We start from the raw sequence: 13,805 nt of genomic DNA, 5'->3' as shown, positions 1-13,805 counted from the left end.
TTTTCAAAAACGACAAAGTTGTGTACTTACATGTCTACAGTCGCCATGGTTTGTGTTATTCCTCGGTAGCTGTGCGCCTTGGTTGCTGCTACATCACATGTTTTGTTGCTCTGATTGGCCTGTAAAGATGTGACAGACAGAACATTCATCCAATCATCCAGTAGATCTGTGAAACAAATCCATCTGGCATGTCAGGTTATCCTGCTGCAATTTACAGTTCGCAGACATTGCAATATTGCTTTAACTCTAAATATGTCAAAATACCAGTTTAATACATTCATTTTTTGCAGCAGCAGAGATTTTATGCACATTTTCTTAATTAGAACTAATGACAGAACAACAATAACCCCCATTCAATAAAGCAATTGATATTAAATTTTCAATATGAGCAACAATAATTGCAATTAGATGTATTGTTTTATCGTTCTGTCTAGTTCATTCTAATACTGATGAAGCTTAGCGTTAGCTCACAGAAGTCATTCCCTTAGCCGCAATTGGCTGATAGCCAGTTGACTCCATTTATTGCCTCCCAGCTCCCACAGCCAATCATAGCTCCTTCTCTCAACACAGTGTTCTATTTAAAGGTGACGTACTTCTCACTAATCCCTGTTGCAATAATGCTGATTCACCACGCTGCTGCTGCTGGCAAAGCTTCAACTTCCCCACCCCAGCCTCCTTCTTTATAGCTTAAAGCTTGTTGCTCCCTCCTATTCAGATTCATACTACTATGGATTAAATGCTTCTGAAGAATTTCATTGTTTTCAATTTAAATTGTCATAAATGCATCTTTCCATAGGGGGTTTCTAGCCATGCACTCTCTGGAAAGTCATAGCATGCTGCTGGACTAACCCATGGAGTGTCTCTGGAGCAGAGCTTTCGCCAACATGTAAAGCTGTATATCCTTTTGGCAAATGTTTGCAGGCTGGTAATATAGAATGATTTAATGCTTGAATTTGTTGAAAAATACACCAGATGAGGAACCTAATAATAATCACATAGCAAATCGCAATCACAATGCTGGGGGTAAAATAATCAAAATTTTTGACAACTGTTCTGCCCTACTTTTCATCACCGTTTTCTGCCAGCGTTTGCCATTTTTCACCCATTTTTGATAGTTGTAACCCATTTTTGCCACCTTTAATTGCTTTCCACCATTTTAATACCTTTTTTTTGGCACATTTAGCCATTTTTTCCACTATATGACAAATATTGCCAATTAAGACTCATTTTGCCACTCTTTCACTACTTGTTTCTGCCAGTATTGCCACGTTTAACCTGTTTTTGCCACTTTTGACCTTTATTGTACAAATCTTTTTTTTTCGTATCCCCCTAAAGTTGTCTAAATTTCTTCTACTTCATTTTCTGGCATCCTGACATCTGACATTACTCTCCAAATGGTTTATTTCTATGTGCCCATCCAGAGAGAGTGACGCACCATACAGTGCCAAAGCTGGGAATCCATCCTTAGACGAGTGTGATGAGGACTGTAGGTTCTGCATAGAAGATGTTGAAAACTGTGCCCTGAGTCTCTGACTTGAGTCTTTTCCTTGACATTAGTCCCTCTTTTGGAGACTCATGGAGAGATGGAAGAAAACAAACTGGAGGTTTTGGGACTGAGGAATTATGTCTGAAGAGACATGAGACATCTGTTCTTGTGATGATGGTGTCAGCTGATTGTCAATCAGTTGTCAGGCTGCTAAACCAGCTGTTTGAGTTGATATGTTGGATAGTGACAAAAATCCAAGTATTTCACATTAACTAGCCTCATAGCCACAGAGTACTTATGTAACAGCCACCTGCACAGTGCAGTTGTTTTGAACTATCCTCAGTTAGCCTCTTGGTTTCTACAGCACAGGTACATCACCTGATTGGAAAAAAGATTGTGAAAAAATCTGTGAGTTAAAAGCATCCTGTATGTATGTAAAAACAGTCTTATGCAAACTCACGAGTAATCTGTGGCAAAAACTTAACCATAGCATTTATAGTTCTGTGTCAAAGTTCAGTCCAATAATATGCTAACAAGATAACAAACCAGATAGAGGGGGATAGTGCTAATTCAAGTTTGAGATTAATCTGGCATTTAAAAAGGAAGAGGAACAATGTCATTACTAATGAGTTGCTGTGATGATGTATCTGATTTTAGGACCAAAGATTGGCCTGCCTGATTTATAAAAAGTGATTTTTAAGAATTTAGGTAGCTTTTGTTTTGTTATTGAGTGTTCATGTTAAGAGTGCCCCAAACCAGTCAGAGTTCACAAGAGTTATCACTGACCTCATTAAATGGCCACATACGTTTTAACAAAAAAAGTTTAATCTATCTTGGCTGACATAACTGATGACTGTCCTCTATAAGGTATCTCTGGTAAGAGTTCTGATTTATTAACTTCACCCTCTTATCTTCAAGGCTGCCTCACAAGTCTCTAAAGCAGTTCATCTCTGTTAACCAACATCTACTGCAAAGAGTTACAAACGAAAGTCTACAGATAAACCAATGCTGTGTTTATTGCACAGCCTTTTAAATTGATATGTCTAGCACAGTAATGTGATTGGAGAGACAAAGTGGGTTCCATAAGGCACCTTTTTTGGACAAAACATTTGAAACATGGTTTAGAAATCAGCATTTGCGGATTGTGGCTCACTGGTAATAATTGGTGATCTTTCAGTTAGAGGGTTAGCAGTTTGAGAATACCTATCGCCAAGCCTGCCTATAGATTCAGCTGGGCCCCTGAAAAACCCAGAGAATGGGCCCTCCCCAGTTGTGATTTATTGAAAGTATCATTGTGTGTTGGGTCAGTAGCATTGGTGCTAGCATCCTGGCTAGCAATTACTTAATTTTGGAGCTGAAAGGTGTGTGTGAAGCTATTTTTGGGCTCTGATGTTGAAATGATCTATTCCCGGTACTTTTATGAGTCATTTTTGCCATCTCTTTTTGTCTCTATCAACTATTTTTGTTGCCTTTTGCTCTTAATTGCCACTTTTTAAAAACTTGTCGCCCATTTTGCCATGCCTTATTGGCAGTATTAACCCATTTTTGCTGAAAATTCATGGTCAGGAGACGCACAAAAACATCTCTGCCAAGAGAAGCTTTCAGTGTGGCTTCTTGCTCTTGTTTTAAGAAAGAAATGTGGTAAATTTCTGATTAAACTGACACTATACTTCAGCTATAGCCAAGTTTAGTAGCTAATAATAGCCCCAAACTAACAGCTAGCCATTGGCTACACTGGCAAACTTCACCAGTGACAATCGCAAACTCATGCCTGAAGCAGGCCAGGAGAAGAGTGAAAAAATCTTTTCTATCATGAAAAACTTTTAGTGTAGTTCTTGTTTTAATAAAGAAATAGTGACCTGATGACAAAATTGCTGCTGTGGCTATGTCCAAGCTAATCAATCCACCAGCAGCCACTGTATATATCAATTCACACCACAGCTAACCCCTCTCCCCTTAACTAAAACAAACTTAAGCCATAGCAGGTCGGTGGAAGAGCAAAAACACATTTTCCATCATGGAGAGCTTTTAGTGCTTTTTTTGGTCTTCATTACAGAAATGTGGTCTATTTCTGATAAAACTATAGCTATACTATAGCTATATCTGAGCCAATCGCTGCACTAAGGGCAGCCATTGCTATTGGATTTCAATACAACTAAACCCCGTCCAGATCTACTGTCTTATTCTCCCCGAATGATGCTGTCTGATCTGGCAATAATGTTGTAGATTGGAGATTTTCAAGATGGACTTGCCTGATCAGAGATGGAGGCTGGCAAAACCATCCACGTGCAAAATTAAAACTATAAGTCAAACTTTAGCAACCCCTGTCAGTGGCAGAGGATGACATTAAAGGGTTAATACTAACACACGGATTGTTTGTGGAGAGTCCACACCCACCAAATAGTCAGTCCTTACACAACATGATAAAATAATGAATGATGTCATTTTTTTTCTTTATACTGTAACATGTAAGACTAAGGGTCAAATTTATAAAGAGTGGAGATTTCTGGACAAACATCCCCACAGAGAGGGAAGAGATCACAACAGGCCTAATTATAGGGCTACACATTCCTGTGCAGGCCTCTAATTAGGTCTTTTGTCTGAGTATTGTTATATAAAACCAAAAGGTGAATCTGCAGTGAATACCCCATGTGTTCCTCGCTTCAAGTACAACTTTTTCAAATTATACAAAGACATTCAGACTCATGATTCATTGCCAGTTTAAAAATAATGGTCTGTTAGCTTTCATTCAACCACAAAGGTTGGAAAAGGTAAGAGATATAAATGGAAAGAGAGAAGCAGACAAAACAACAGCATAACAGAGATGCAATGATTCAGACTGATGAAACGAGACAAAGAATGAAAAGAAACACTCCTGTAAAGACGGCATTTAGACCTGCACTGCAGGTAATACATAAAAAAGCCCTACAAAGAAAAGCAGCTTCAATGACTCATACTAGTGTACAGTCATCTAAACTGTGCACCCATGAGACCATGGTGAAAGAATAAAAAAAGCATGAAGAAGATGACTGACATGTTTTTATAGGCTTAACTTTTTTCACTAAGAGGACAGCAGATGTCACGAGGAGTGGTAAGTGGACCACAAACAAAAGAGTTCTTCTTTTGTAAGGCTGGCTGTCATGTAAGTGCTGATGTTAAAAAGATGCTGTGATGTAAATGTGTAGGTGTGTTTGCAATGACTTCATTGCTAAATTATTTGTTCCTTTTTTATTTTGTTCACTCTGACATGAGTAAACATGGTATTACTGAAAAGTATTGCAAGAAAACACAGTCTCTCTGACGCCCAATAGGGGAGTCCCATTTACATCATTCACATTTCCTCTTTCTGGTCCATGTAGCTTGTGTGTGTTCATTAGTCAGTCTCACTCACAGAGACGGATGAATAAGAGGCTGACAGTAGAGAGAGAGGGGCAGGCTCACACACGTTACCGGCAGGCAGATACTTACATTACTAGAGCTGGACATGGCTAGGTTGGATGTTGTCGAGACATTTCATGGTATTTCTTTTCCTGGACACCTGCACACACAGGATTCCTTGCAGCAAGCTCTAAACTTCCCATTTCAGGACACGGATATCCTCATCGTCTCCTATCCAAAGTCAGGTAAGAAAACAGGATAAAATAATCCATGGTGTGTTTCTTTAAGTGCAATACCGTAAGAAAAAAGTCTACACGCACATCCAAACCTAGTAGGCAGGTGCTGAGCCAAAAAAGAGACTAACATGGAACAGAAAGATGTCTCGTACACTGCAGGGCTCCAAAAATATAATTATTTATTGCACCCATGTGACTCTGCTCAAAATGTCATGCTGTTCATGCTGTCATGCACATATTTTTGGAGCCTTGCAGTGTGTGAGACGTCTTTCTGTTCCATTTAAGTGTAATGCAACCACTCACAGGGGAGCAACTTACCACAGACCTTCTGCAGTAATCCATTTAAGAATATATAACGACTAGATTTGCATGACTCTTTACTGTGTGCCTGATATTCCACTGCTGAGTATGCTGTCTGAGTTTGGGTACAGACGCATCTTTCATTACTCTCATCAGGCACCACATGGATGCAGGAAATTGTGAGTCTCATATCCAACAAAGGGGACCCCCATTTGTCCCAGAATGTCCCAAACTGGACTCGCTCTCCTTGGCTAGAGCAATATTATTTTGCTGCAGTACTGGAGTCCTCCCCTAGCGCACCTCGGATCATCACCACACACCTGCCTCATCACTTGCTGGGCCCCACCCTCCAGCGCTCTAAAGCCAAGGTAAAATTCACAGAACAAAACAGCTTTCTGGAGTCATTCAAAGAGAAGAAACAGATGCATTAACTAAGCTCATAAAAGTGTAAATTTTACATAATGTATGTTAGTAGAAGTAGATTTTAGATGTCTAAAAAAGTGTCAAAAGTTCTAGATAAAAACAAACACTATCTTCCTGTGTTAAGGATGAAGCTAATGGGGAAATGCCCCCAAAAAATGCAGTTTTTTTAAAATGTCCACCAGAGGCTGGCTGTAAAAGCACTTAAGTCTCATTGACGCCCATGTTAAAATGCCTAGTTTTTCAGCAGAAATAAACATGTTTACAGCCTGGTTTAAAAAAATAGTTTGGCATAAATAGGAAGGTTATCACCTGTTTTAGGTTGCCTAAAGTTGTTTGAAGAAAGTTCAGTCAGTATGGCTTTGCCATCATTGGACTTCAAAAAGCCTCTTTGGAAACATTAGTGGGACTACGCCCAATTTTAGACAGGGGAAAAATAAGATCTACCTATATTGAGCCCCCACAGGAGGAAACTTGATGATAAAACAAAAGAATCAACTTTAAAATGTATCGCTCGATATTAGGGATGTCTGATATTATCTGCACGATATCAGTATGGGCAGATAGTAAAATTTATTTTTTTAGATATATTTTTGGGGGGGCATTTTGTATGTCTACTCAAAGAGGAGGACATGGGTAGAGACGGAAACAAAGATAAGAAAGTAGGGGGAGAAACGTGGGAAAGGAGCCACAGGCTGGGCCCAAACCCGGACCCATGTCGATGGGGCGCGCCCCAACCATTAGGCCATCTGTGCCCCCGATATGAACATTTCTGCTGATATTTACAGCTGATACTCTATCTATAATTAAATCTGCCTATATCAGCTGTAAATATTGGCTGAATGAGCAAATACATTTCTGGAGTTTTAGGCTGGACCAACAGACCTACTTCAGCTGAAGTCTTTTTCTTTATTCATCATTCCTTACACTTTCAAGTGCATTCTAATCACAAAATTTCTAGGTTTAGTTCTAGATTTAAATATTGGTATCAGTATCAGATCGTCTAAAAAGAATTTGTAAATATCGGCATATTTAATATTGGCAAAAATCCAAAGAAAGAAAATCTGAGGCAGATTTCGGAGGATAATATTTGATGTTATGTGCTTTAACTGAAAAATTCTACTGGCTGTTAAAACGTTACATTTCTAAACTGATGGATATTCGTAATACAGCAGAAAAATTCTAACTCTGTTGCTCCATTTTGTCCTCCAGATTATCTACGTAAGCAGAAACCCCAAAGATGTTGTTGTGTCGTTTTATCACTTCCACAAAATGGCCAACTTCCTCCCTGAGGCTGGCCTATTTCCAGACTTTTTAAAGTTATTTTTGGAGGGCACACGTAAGTTTATATCATGACTAAAGATAAAGTCACTCCATTTTTTTCCATCCTTTTTTGAATGTAGTGATTTCAGCTCTGCAGTCAAAAGTCAAGCTAACCTAATCTTTGTTACAGTGTCATATGGCTCCTGGTTCAAACATATTAAAGACTGGACCGATCAAACAGGCACCATGGACAATCTGCTTCACATCACTTATGAGGAGATGTCACTGGTAAAGTTGGTTGTACTTTGCTATCAGCAACACTTAAAGGCAGTTAGACTTAGTTTTATGACACAAATCTGGTTAGTAATAGGGCTAGTGCTGGATCTTTAAGAATAAATTTATCTCTTAAATGATTTTTTTTCCTCACAAACTTCTTCAAACTAAGTGGTCTGCCAGTTTTAATCTACTGTCTAACATCAGAGTTGACTGTAATCTAACCTTTGGAGGAAGTCATAGCAGACAGGAGATACATTATGCAATATAACAGAAATGATGCAAAGGTTTCTTTTAAAGACAAGTCTTTTTTGAAGTACTTGGAAGTATCACTGTGTTCTTTCTGATTTCAGGACCTACATGGAGCCATAAAGAGGGTGAGCTCTTTCTTACAGTGCCCCCTGATGGAGGAGGAGGTCAACAACTGTGTTAACCACTGCAGCTTTAGCAGCATGAAGCACAACAAGATGGTCAACTACACCCTGGTCGATCAAGAGATTATGGACCATAGCAAGGGATCTTTCATGAGAAAAGGTAAGGTTTTCTCTTATTACTTGCCGACAGGATTAATGACCTCCCTCTCATCTGTCATAGAAATCACAAGAAAACTAAAAGGAAGAGAATCAACATTAATTGGAGTACACAACATTTTTGCCTTGTCACAGCCAGACACCTTCATTGCCTCATGTTTGAAAATGAGGCCAGCTGTGGCTTATGACAGGAGATTTAGGCCACCTCAGTAATTTCCTGGTGTTTACAGCACATAAAACCACACATATAGAAAGAGACCATAGCTTTTTCAGTTGCGTAAATCACTTGCTATATTGTTCCTTTCAGCACACTTTGGTTAAACATCTCCGTCTAAGTGATGTAAAATAAGGATGGCACTGTGCCTCGAAGACTCATTTTACTTTAAAAACTCACAGACAGCTCAGAGGACAAGGCAAAGTCTTCTGCACCGTGTGCTATCAAATATGTACCTTATTTCCTTTTCAGTCCATGACAAGTTCCTTTTGTTGTGGTTAAGTTCATTTCACAATCCTTGGTCTACCTGATGTTCTTTTTTTTTTTTCAAAATAAAAGCAGGTCTGTATCAAACACAAAGTCAGTCACCCTTGTATTAAGATAGCACAAGCATCGGAAATGAATCACATCAAAATGCAAATTGGAAAAATCAAAATGCAGCAAAAAATTTGAGAATAACTGCAGTTAACTGCAGAAATTACTGAGATTATTTGCAATTAAAAAATTCAATTGTAGCCTTTATTTCTATGTAGGTTTATACAGGACTTGTATTATAATAAGCTAATGTTATCAGGCTATTACTTAAATTCAGTGTTCAGTGTTACTTAAATCCTAGTGGTTTTTTTAGCTTCAAGCCCCCCTACTTGTATTTAACAAAAGCTGCAAAGCCTCATCCATGAAGAGTGATACATTGTCTTAACCAAGCAGCAACCTCCTGTCCTGAAAAATGAAGCCAATGCAGATGTGCAAATAATTGCAGTACCGTAAGTGCCCACTTGGGGCTGGCTGCAGGAACACCAGAAGTCCTGTCTGAACACCTGTTAAAGAGCCGTTTTTTTTACCCTAGAAATAAACTGGTTCACAGCCTGCTAGTGTCTTATTGTGCTCCCACTGTACAGGGGGTGAATTTTTGTGTACCACGATCGTTTGGATAATATTTAGGATGAAAGCTGACTGGCGCATCTCATTTGATTGACAGATAGCTTGGCAGACAGATGCTCCGTGTCTGTCAACTGGAATGCTAGCTAGCAGGCTGACAGGAAGTCGCGCTTAGTGGGTGGGCCGTTAAGTTGATCCAAAGTTCGACTGAGACATTGATTTCAAATGAAAGACACCGTGGATTGGCTTCAAGAGCAGTTTTAGTCTGCCTATTGTAAGCAAACGGCTGACGCCACACAGGCTTTTTCCATTTTTTTCTACAGTCTATGGTCTTAACCTGTTTTCCTTACCAAAACACTGTTGTGTAAACTACTTTACTGGTGTTTTATTATGATTTTAGTTAATAGGTGCATATCTAGTTTTGACTGTCTTAGGGTAGGCAAAGCCTCCTGCCTCACCTGAGATGTCTGGCATCCTCTCAAGGGTTCCCAGACCATAGATTTGGAACCAGTGCTTTAAATAGTAGTCAGCTGAAAGTAGTCTACATTTAATTTTTAAAATATCATCCTCATTGCTTGTCTTTTTGTTCTCCTGTATAATTTAGGTAAAATTGGAGATTGGAAAAACATGTTCACGGAGGAGCAGAATCAATATTTCAACAGCGTCTTCAAGTCCAAGATGAAAGGCTGCACATTAGACTTTGTGTGGGAGGAGGAAGATAAAGAAGATGGCCAGACCAATGATAAAACATCTCTACACAATATTTAGTTAAATGAAATCTTTGTACATCCTGTGACATAGGGGCAGGAGTTGATGATGCTCTCCAAATGGCAATTTAAATTAAGTTAGTTGTAAATATTAAATTAACATGTACTAAAACAGACCTGTTTTCTAAACTGTGTCCAACTTGAATCCAGCTTCAGTTTTCTTTTCTATTTTTACTAATGTGCAGTTAGATAGAATGTCTTTTGCACAAGTAGCACATTATATTTTCAATACATACAAGTGGCAAAACTAAGAGCAGAGGGGGAAGGACATAACAGAACACAATATACCTGTGGTTGAAAGGATTAACTCTGATAATACATGAAAAAGGTGCTGGTTACATTTGCTATAACCATGAATCCCTGGTGAGTAGTAGCTGACATCTGATTGGGAGGTATGGTTGCCTGATGTAACTATAATTACAGAACAAAGATGGTGCTGTGGATATTTCTTTTAATCATAGGCCATAACAGAAAAAATCATTTAGCTATTAATAAAATCTTTTATAGTGAGGTGTAAAAACAGTAGACAAATTAAATCACTGGTTCTCATATTGATTACACTTTTACTCTTGTCAGCTGTTGTAGAACCAACTCAGATCTTTTTTAATTGTTCATTATCTTATTCTGCATTCAAGGTTGCAGTAGCACTTTATTTTAGAGGGCCCTAATTACCCCATAACTTCATAGTCATAAGTGTAATTAGATAGTAATTTTTGTTAAGAATAAGGTGGTAATTGGGTCAGTGACAAACGAGGGTTGGCAAGATTAAAAAAAAAAAAAAAACATTCCCAAAAACTTGTTTTTAAAGCATGCATTTGTTTTGTTAGAATGTAAAATTTGTATTTTGGTTGGTTTCAGGTACTTTAAAATACAGTTTTTACATTTTTTGTAAAAAAGTTAGATTAAAATGATCACAAATGATCAATCACAAATGGAAGTACAGAAGAATGAACATATTTTTCTCCCAATTTAATCTCAAAGTAAGACACCTGGGTGTGATGAAAACTTTCTTCAACATAATTTCAGAGTGTTAGCACAGGAGGCCTGGCATTTAGTCTGTTTTGTAAATAAGATCAAATAAACTTAGAATATTATGAAATTATCTTGCCCCCCCCCCCCCTTTTTTTTTTTTAAAAGCAAAAGTTATTTTGATTCTATAATCAGACTGTACCGGACCGAAACGAATCGAATCGTAGTCTGTGAACCGAGATTCGAATCAAATTGTCTTACGAAAGAGTAACTTCTAAAATGATTATACACATAATTTAATCCCGATTACACCCCTGACCTTTTTCACCATTTTATTAATGAAATTTTGATTAGTCTGTAATGTTTGCAATGTGGTTCTTTTATGAATGTAACTCTCAAACTTTGGCTATAAATAAAGTTGAATTTAGAAACAAAAATCTAAAACTTGAAATGTGTTGTATTGGCAAATTGTCAAATCTCAGATGAAAGGTCTGTGAGTGGCCAACAGAACAGAATGGTCTCTCCAATTCTTTGTTAATTTGGTTGTATTTTATCCTTACTTTCTCCTATTTTACCCCAACCCTGGTTATGTTGTGATAATTGTTTGGTAATTAGGTGGTATTTTACAAAGAAAAAAAACAAAACAAAAAAAAAACACATCTCTTTAAAAAGATGATGGTTTTCCATATAAGTTCCTTCATTATTCCCAGGTAATATCTTTATTTTGGCCCACTGAATTAAAGCGAGTCCTTCCTACCACCTAATTACCAGAGAACTGCCAAATATTAGAAGGAATTACTTGGTAATGAATGCATTATTGTTTGGTAAATACTTCCTTATATAACATATTTCAAAGTTCGTACTTAATAAAATAGCAACTCTTTTGCCTGCTAGGTAGTAACCACTTTTTTACTGAGAGATTACTAGATAATCAGCAGATTTGCATAGTCAACAGGCAGAGATGGTAAACTTGGCTGTAAGGGAAACCTTTGGCTTACTTTTTTATATAACTTTTTAAGGTGGCATGTCATATGGCTTTATCACCTCTGAACACAATGCCCTGTGGTCTAGCTGAAATGTCTGAGCCCCGCTTCGGTCTCTTTAAATGCACATGAGCTCCACCCACCCCTCTTCCTCAGGATGTGCCAGCATGAGTGTGCCTCTATGGTAGCTGGTTGAGGTTTCAGGTGAGGGGCAGAAATTATAATGACTGTCATTGCAATGAACGCAGATTCTGAACAAACCATCAGATTTTGTGTTTTCAGAGATAGGGGACCATGAACAAAGAACTGGTTGGCTTATTTCACATCTTGTGGGTTGGTAAATACTTCATGTGCATGAATATTTTTGCAAAAATGCTAAAAGAAAAAAGTTTCCATGATACATCCTCTTCAGAGTCTCTGGTGATTAGGATCCTACTGGTTTACAATCTTTGTATCAAGCTGAGCGATCAAGCTGCTGGTTCAAGGTCCACTATATAGAAATATATTGATCTTCTAATCTAACTCTTAGAAAGAAAAGATAATTATTGTCTCTAAAAATATCAAACTATGCATCTATGGCTTCTTTCAGTTAGCACTCTGGTGTTGGCACACTCAAATTCAAACTGAGATGAACACAACATTTGTTATGTTGAACTTGTGATTTGTTTGTTTATTCAATCCATGTTAGATGAAATTCAGTCATAGATTATTGCAAAAAAAAAGAAATTCAGGTTACCTCTAAAGCAGCATTTTAAACCTTGCCTGATATGACTGAGTTTTGCATACTGCAACGTAGTCTTTGGTTTAAGGTTTTGCTTAAGCATGACAGGAAGTCATGAAAAAAAACCACAGTGTTTCAGAAGAAACACCCAAATGAGCCACTGCCAAGTAAACATGTTGTGAGAAAAGCTGAGAGGATGTTTTTCTGTCCTACATACATTTAAATGATTTGTTTCCTTTAACAAATTCCATTGGTCATAACTATTACCTCTGAGATTAAGACTACACAGATTCTGTTGGGTATGAAGATGTCTAATTATGAAGAAGGAGCATTAGCCTAAACCTCATGCTCACAATGTTGTAGGATTCACTATGACCTCTGAGTTAACTTTACTATCACTGTGCATGATGAGTATCTAGTGGAACAGGAAATAAAGGGGGAAGTAGTTTCATACTAGTGTGACTAAGAGAGACATTAAACTTTGACAAAAAGCCAAAGCGGTACAGCATGCATTGCTTACAATCTCTCAGGAACTGGAAGTGAGATCTCTGTGGAGTAAATGTGATCAGAAGTTTGCCTTTTCTCAAATCTACGGACGGTACCTGGAATTTACATCCCTTTCAAAAAATGTTTTTGCTTTTTTACTGCAAATCCACATTGCTTAACCCATGATAATCTGATGATTTGTTACAATGAAAAATTTAGCAGTGTTGCAATCAGTCCTAAATTTTGACACTGAAAGTAAAAGATATCAACTTCTTGTCAGCTTGTCTGCCAATGACAATGCTTCAATTTCTTCTTCTATTGTTTTCTTGGCAGTTGTGAGTGACTAATCAGGGCTAACTAAAGAGCAACAAGAGTACAGATAGTTATCTACCAGTTTGGAAAGGTAAGAAAGAAAATCGTAAAAAATGAAAGTTTCTGTAGTGTGTTTGTAAGCAAGTTTTTATTCTTTCCTCTAATAGACAAGGCCTATAGCACAGGTGTCAAACTCAAGGCCCGGGGGCCAAATCCGACCCATGGAACGATTATATCCGGCCCGTGAGATCATATCATATTTGTATTATTACTGGCCCACCAGAATGAGGTCTGCAGATTTCCTGCAGAATAATAATGTAAACTTCAACTTGATTATTTAAAATATCATTTTAAGCCATAAAAATCTGAAAAAGTAAAGTGTAAGAAAAATTAGATAAAAAGTCAAGAATGTGGGGGGAAAAAATAATTTGTATTTAATTTCATATTTTCAATTTTGCATCTCAAGATTACAACTCAAACTTATGATTTTAACTTTTCATTTCATGCTTTGACTTTTTCAACTCATAATTTGGACTTTATATACCATATTTTTATCTTTTAGGTTCTCAATTTTAAATTTCAAGTCAT

At 37.6% G+C, this 13,805-nt stretch overlaps 1 protein-coding gene and 1 long non-coding RNA gene across 2 annotated transcripts; one reads left to right on the top strand and one right to left on the bottom strand.

Moving 5' to 3' along the window:
* Positions 1 to 60: 60 nt before the first annotated feature.
* Positions 61 to 5,546, bottom strand: LOC121514725. Its single transcript, XR_005992325.1, has 3 exons — positions 5,185 to 5,546; positions 4,955 to 5,095; positions 61 to 119 (listed from the first exon to the last, which is right to left on the bottom strand). It is a non-coding gene; the product is annotated as an uncharacterized LOC121514725 (long non-coding RNA).
* On the top strand, positions 4,971 to 13,501 carry sult5a1 (sulfotransferase family 5A, member 1). Its single transcript, XM_041794972.1, has 6 exons — positions 4,971 to 5,109; positions 5,557 to 5,768; positions 7,033 to 7,159; positions 7,274 to 7,371; positions 7,710 to 7,890; positions 9,584 to 13,501. Exons 1-6 carry the CDS (start codon positions 4,971 to 4,973, stop codon positions 9,745 to 9,747), a joined length of 921 nt encoding a protein of 306 aa, XP_041650906.1. The 3' UTR covers positions 9,748 to 13,501.
* Positions 13,502 to 13,805: the final 304 nt, after the last annotated feature.

This window comes from Cheilinus undulatus, linkage group 1, assembly GCF_018320785.1.
Source record: "Cheilinus undulatus linkage group 1, ASM1832078v1, whole genome shotgun sequence".
Taxonomy (NCBI): Eukaryota; Metazoa; Chordata; class Actinopteri; order Labriformes; family Labridae; genus Cheilinus; species Cheilinus undulatus.
Note: the sequence above shows the minus strand (reverse complement) of the source record. Positions and strands in the feature narration are given on the sequence as shown.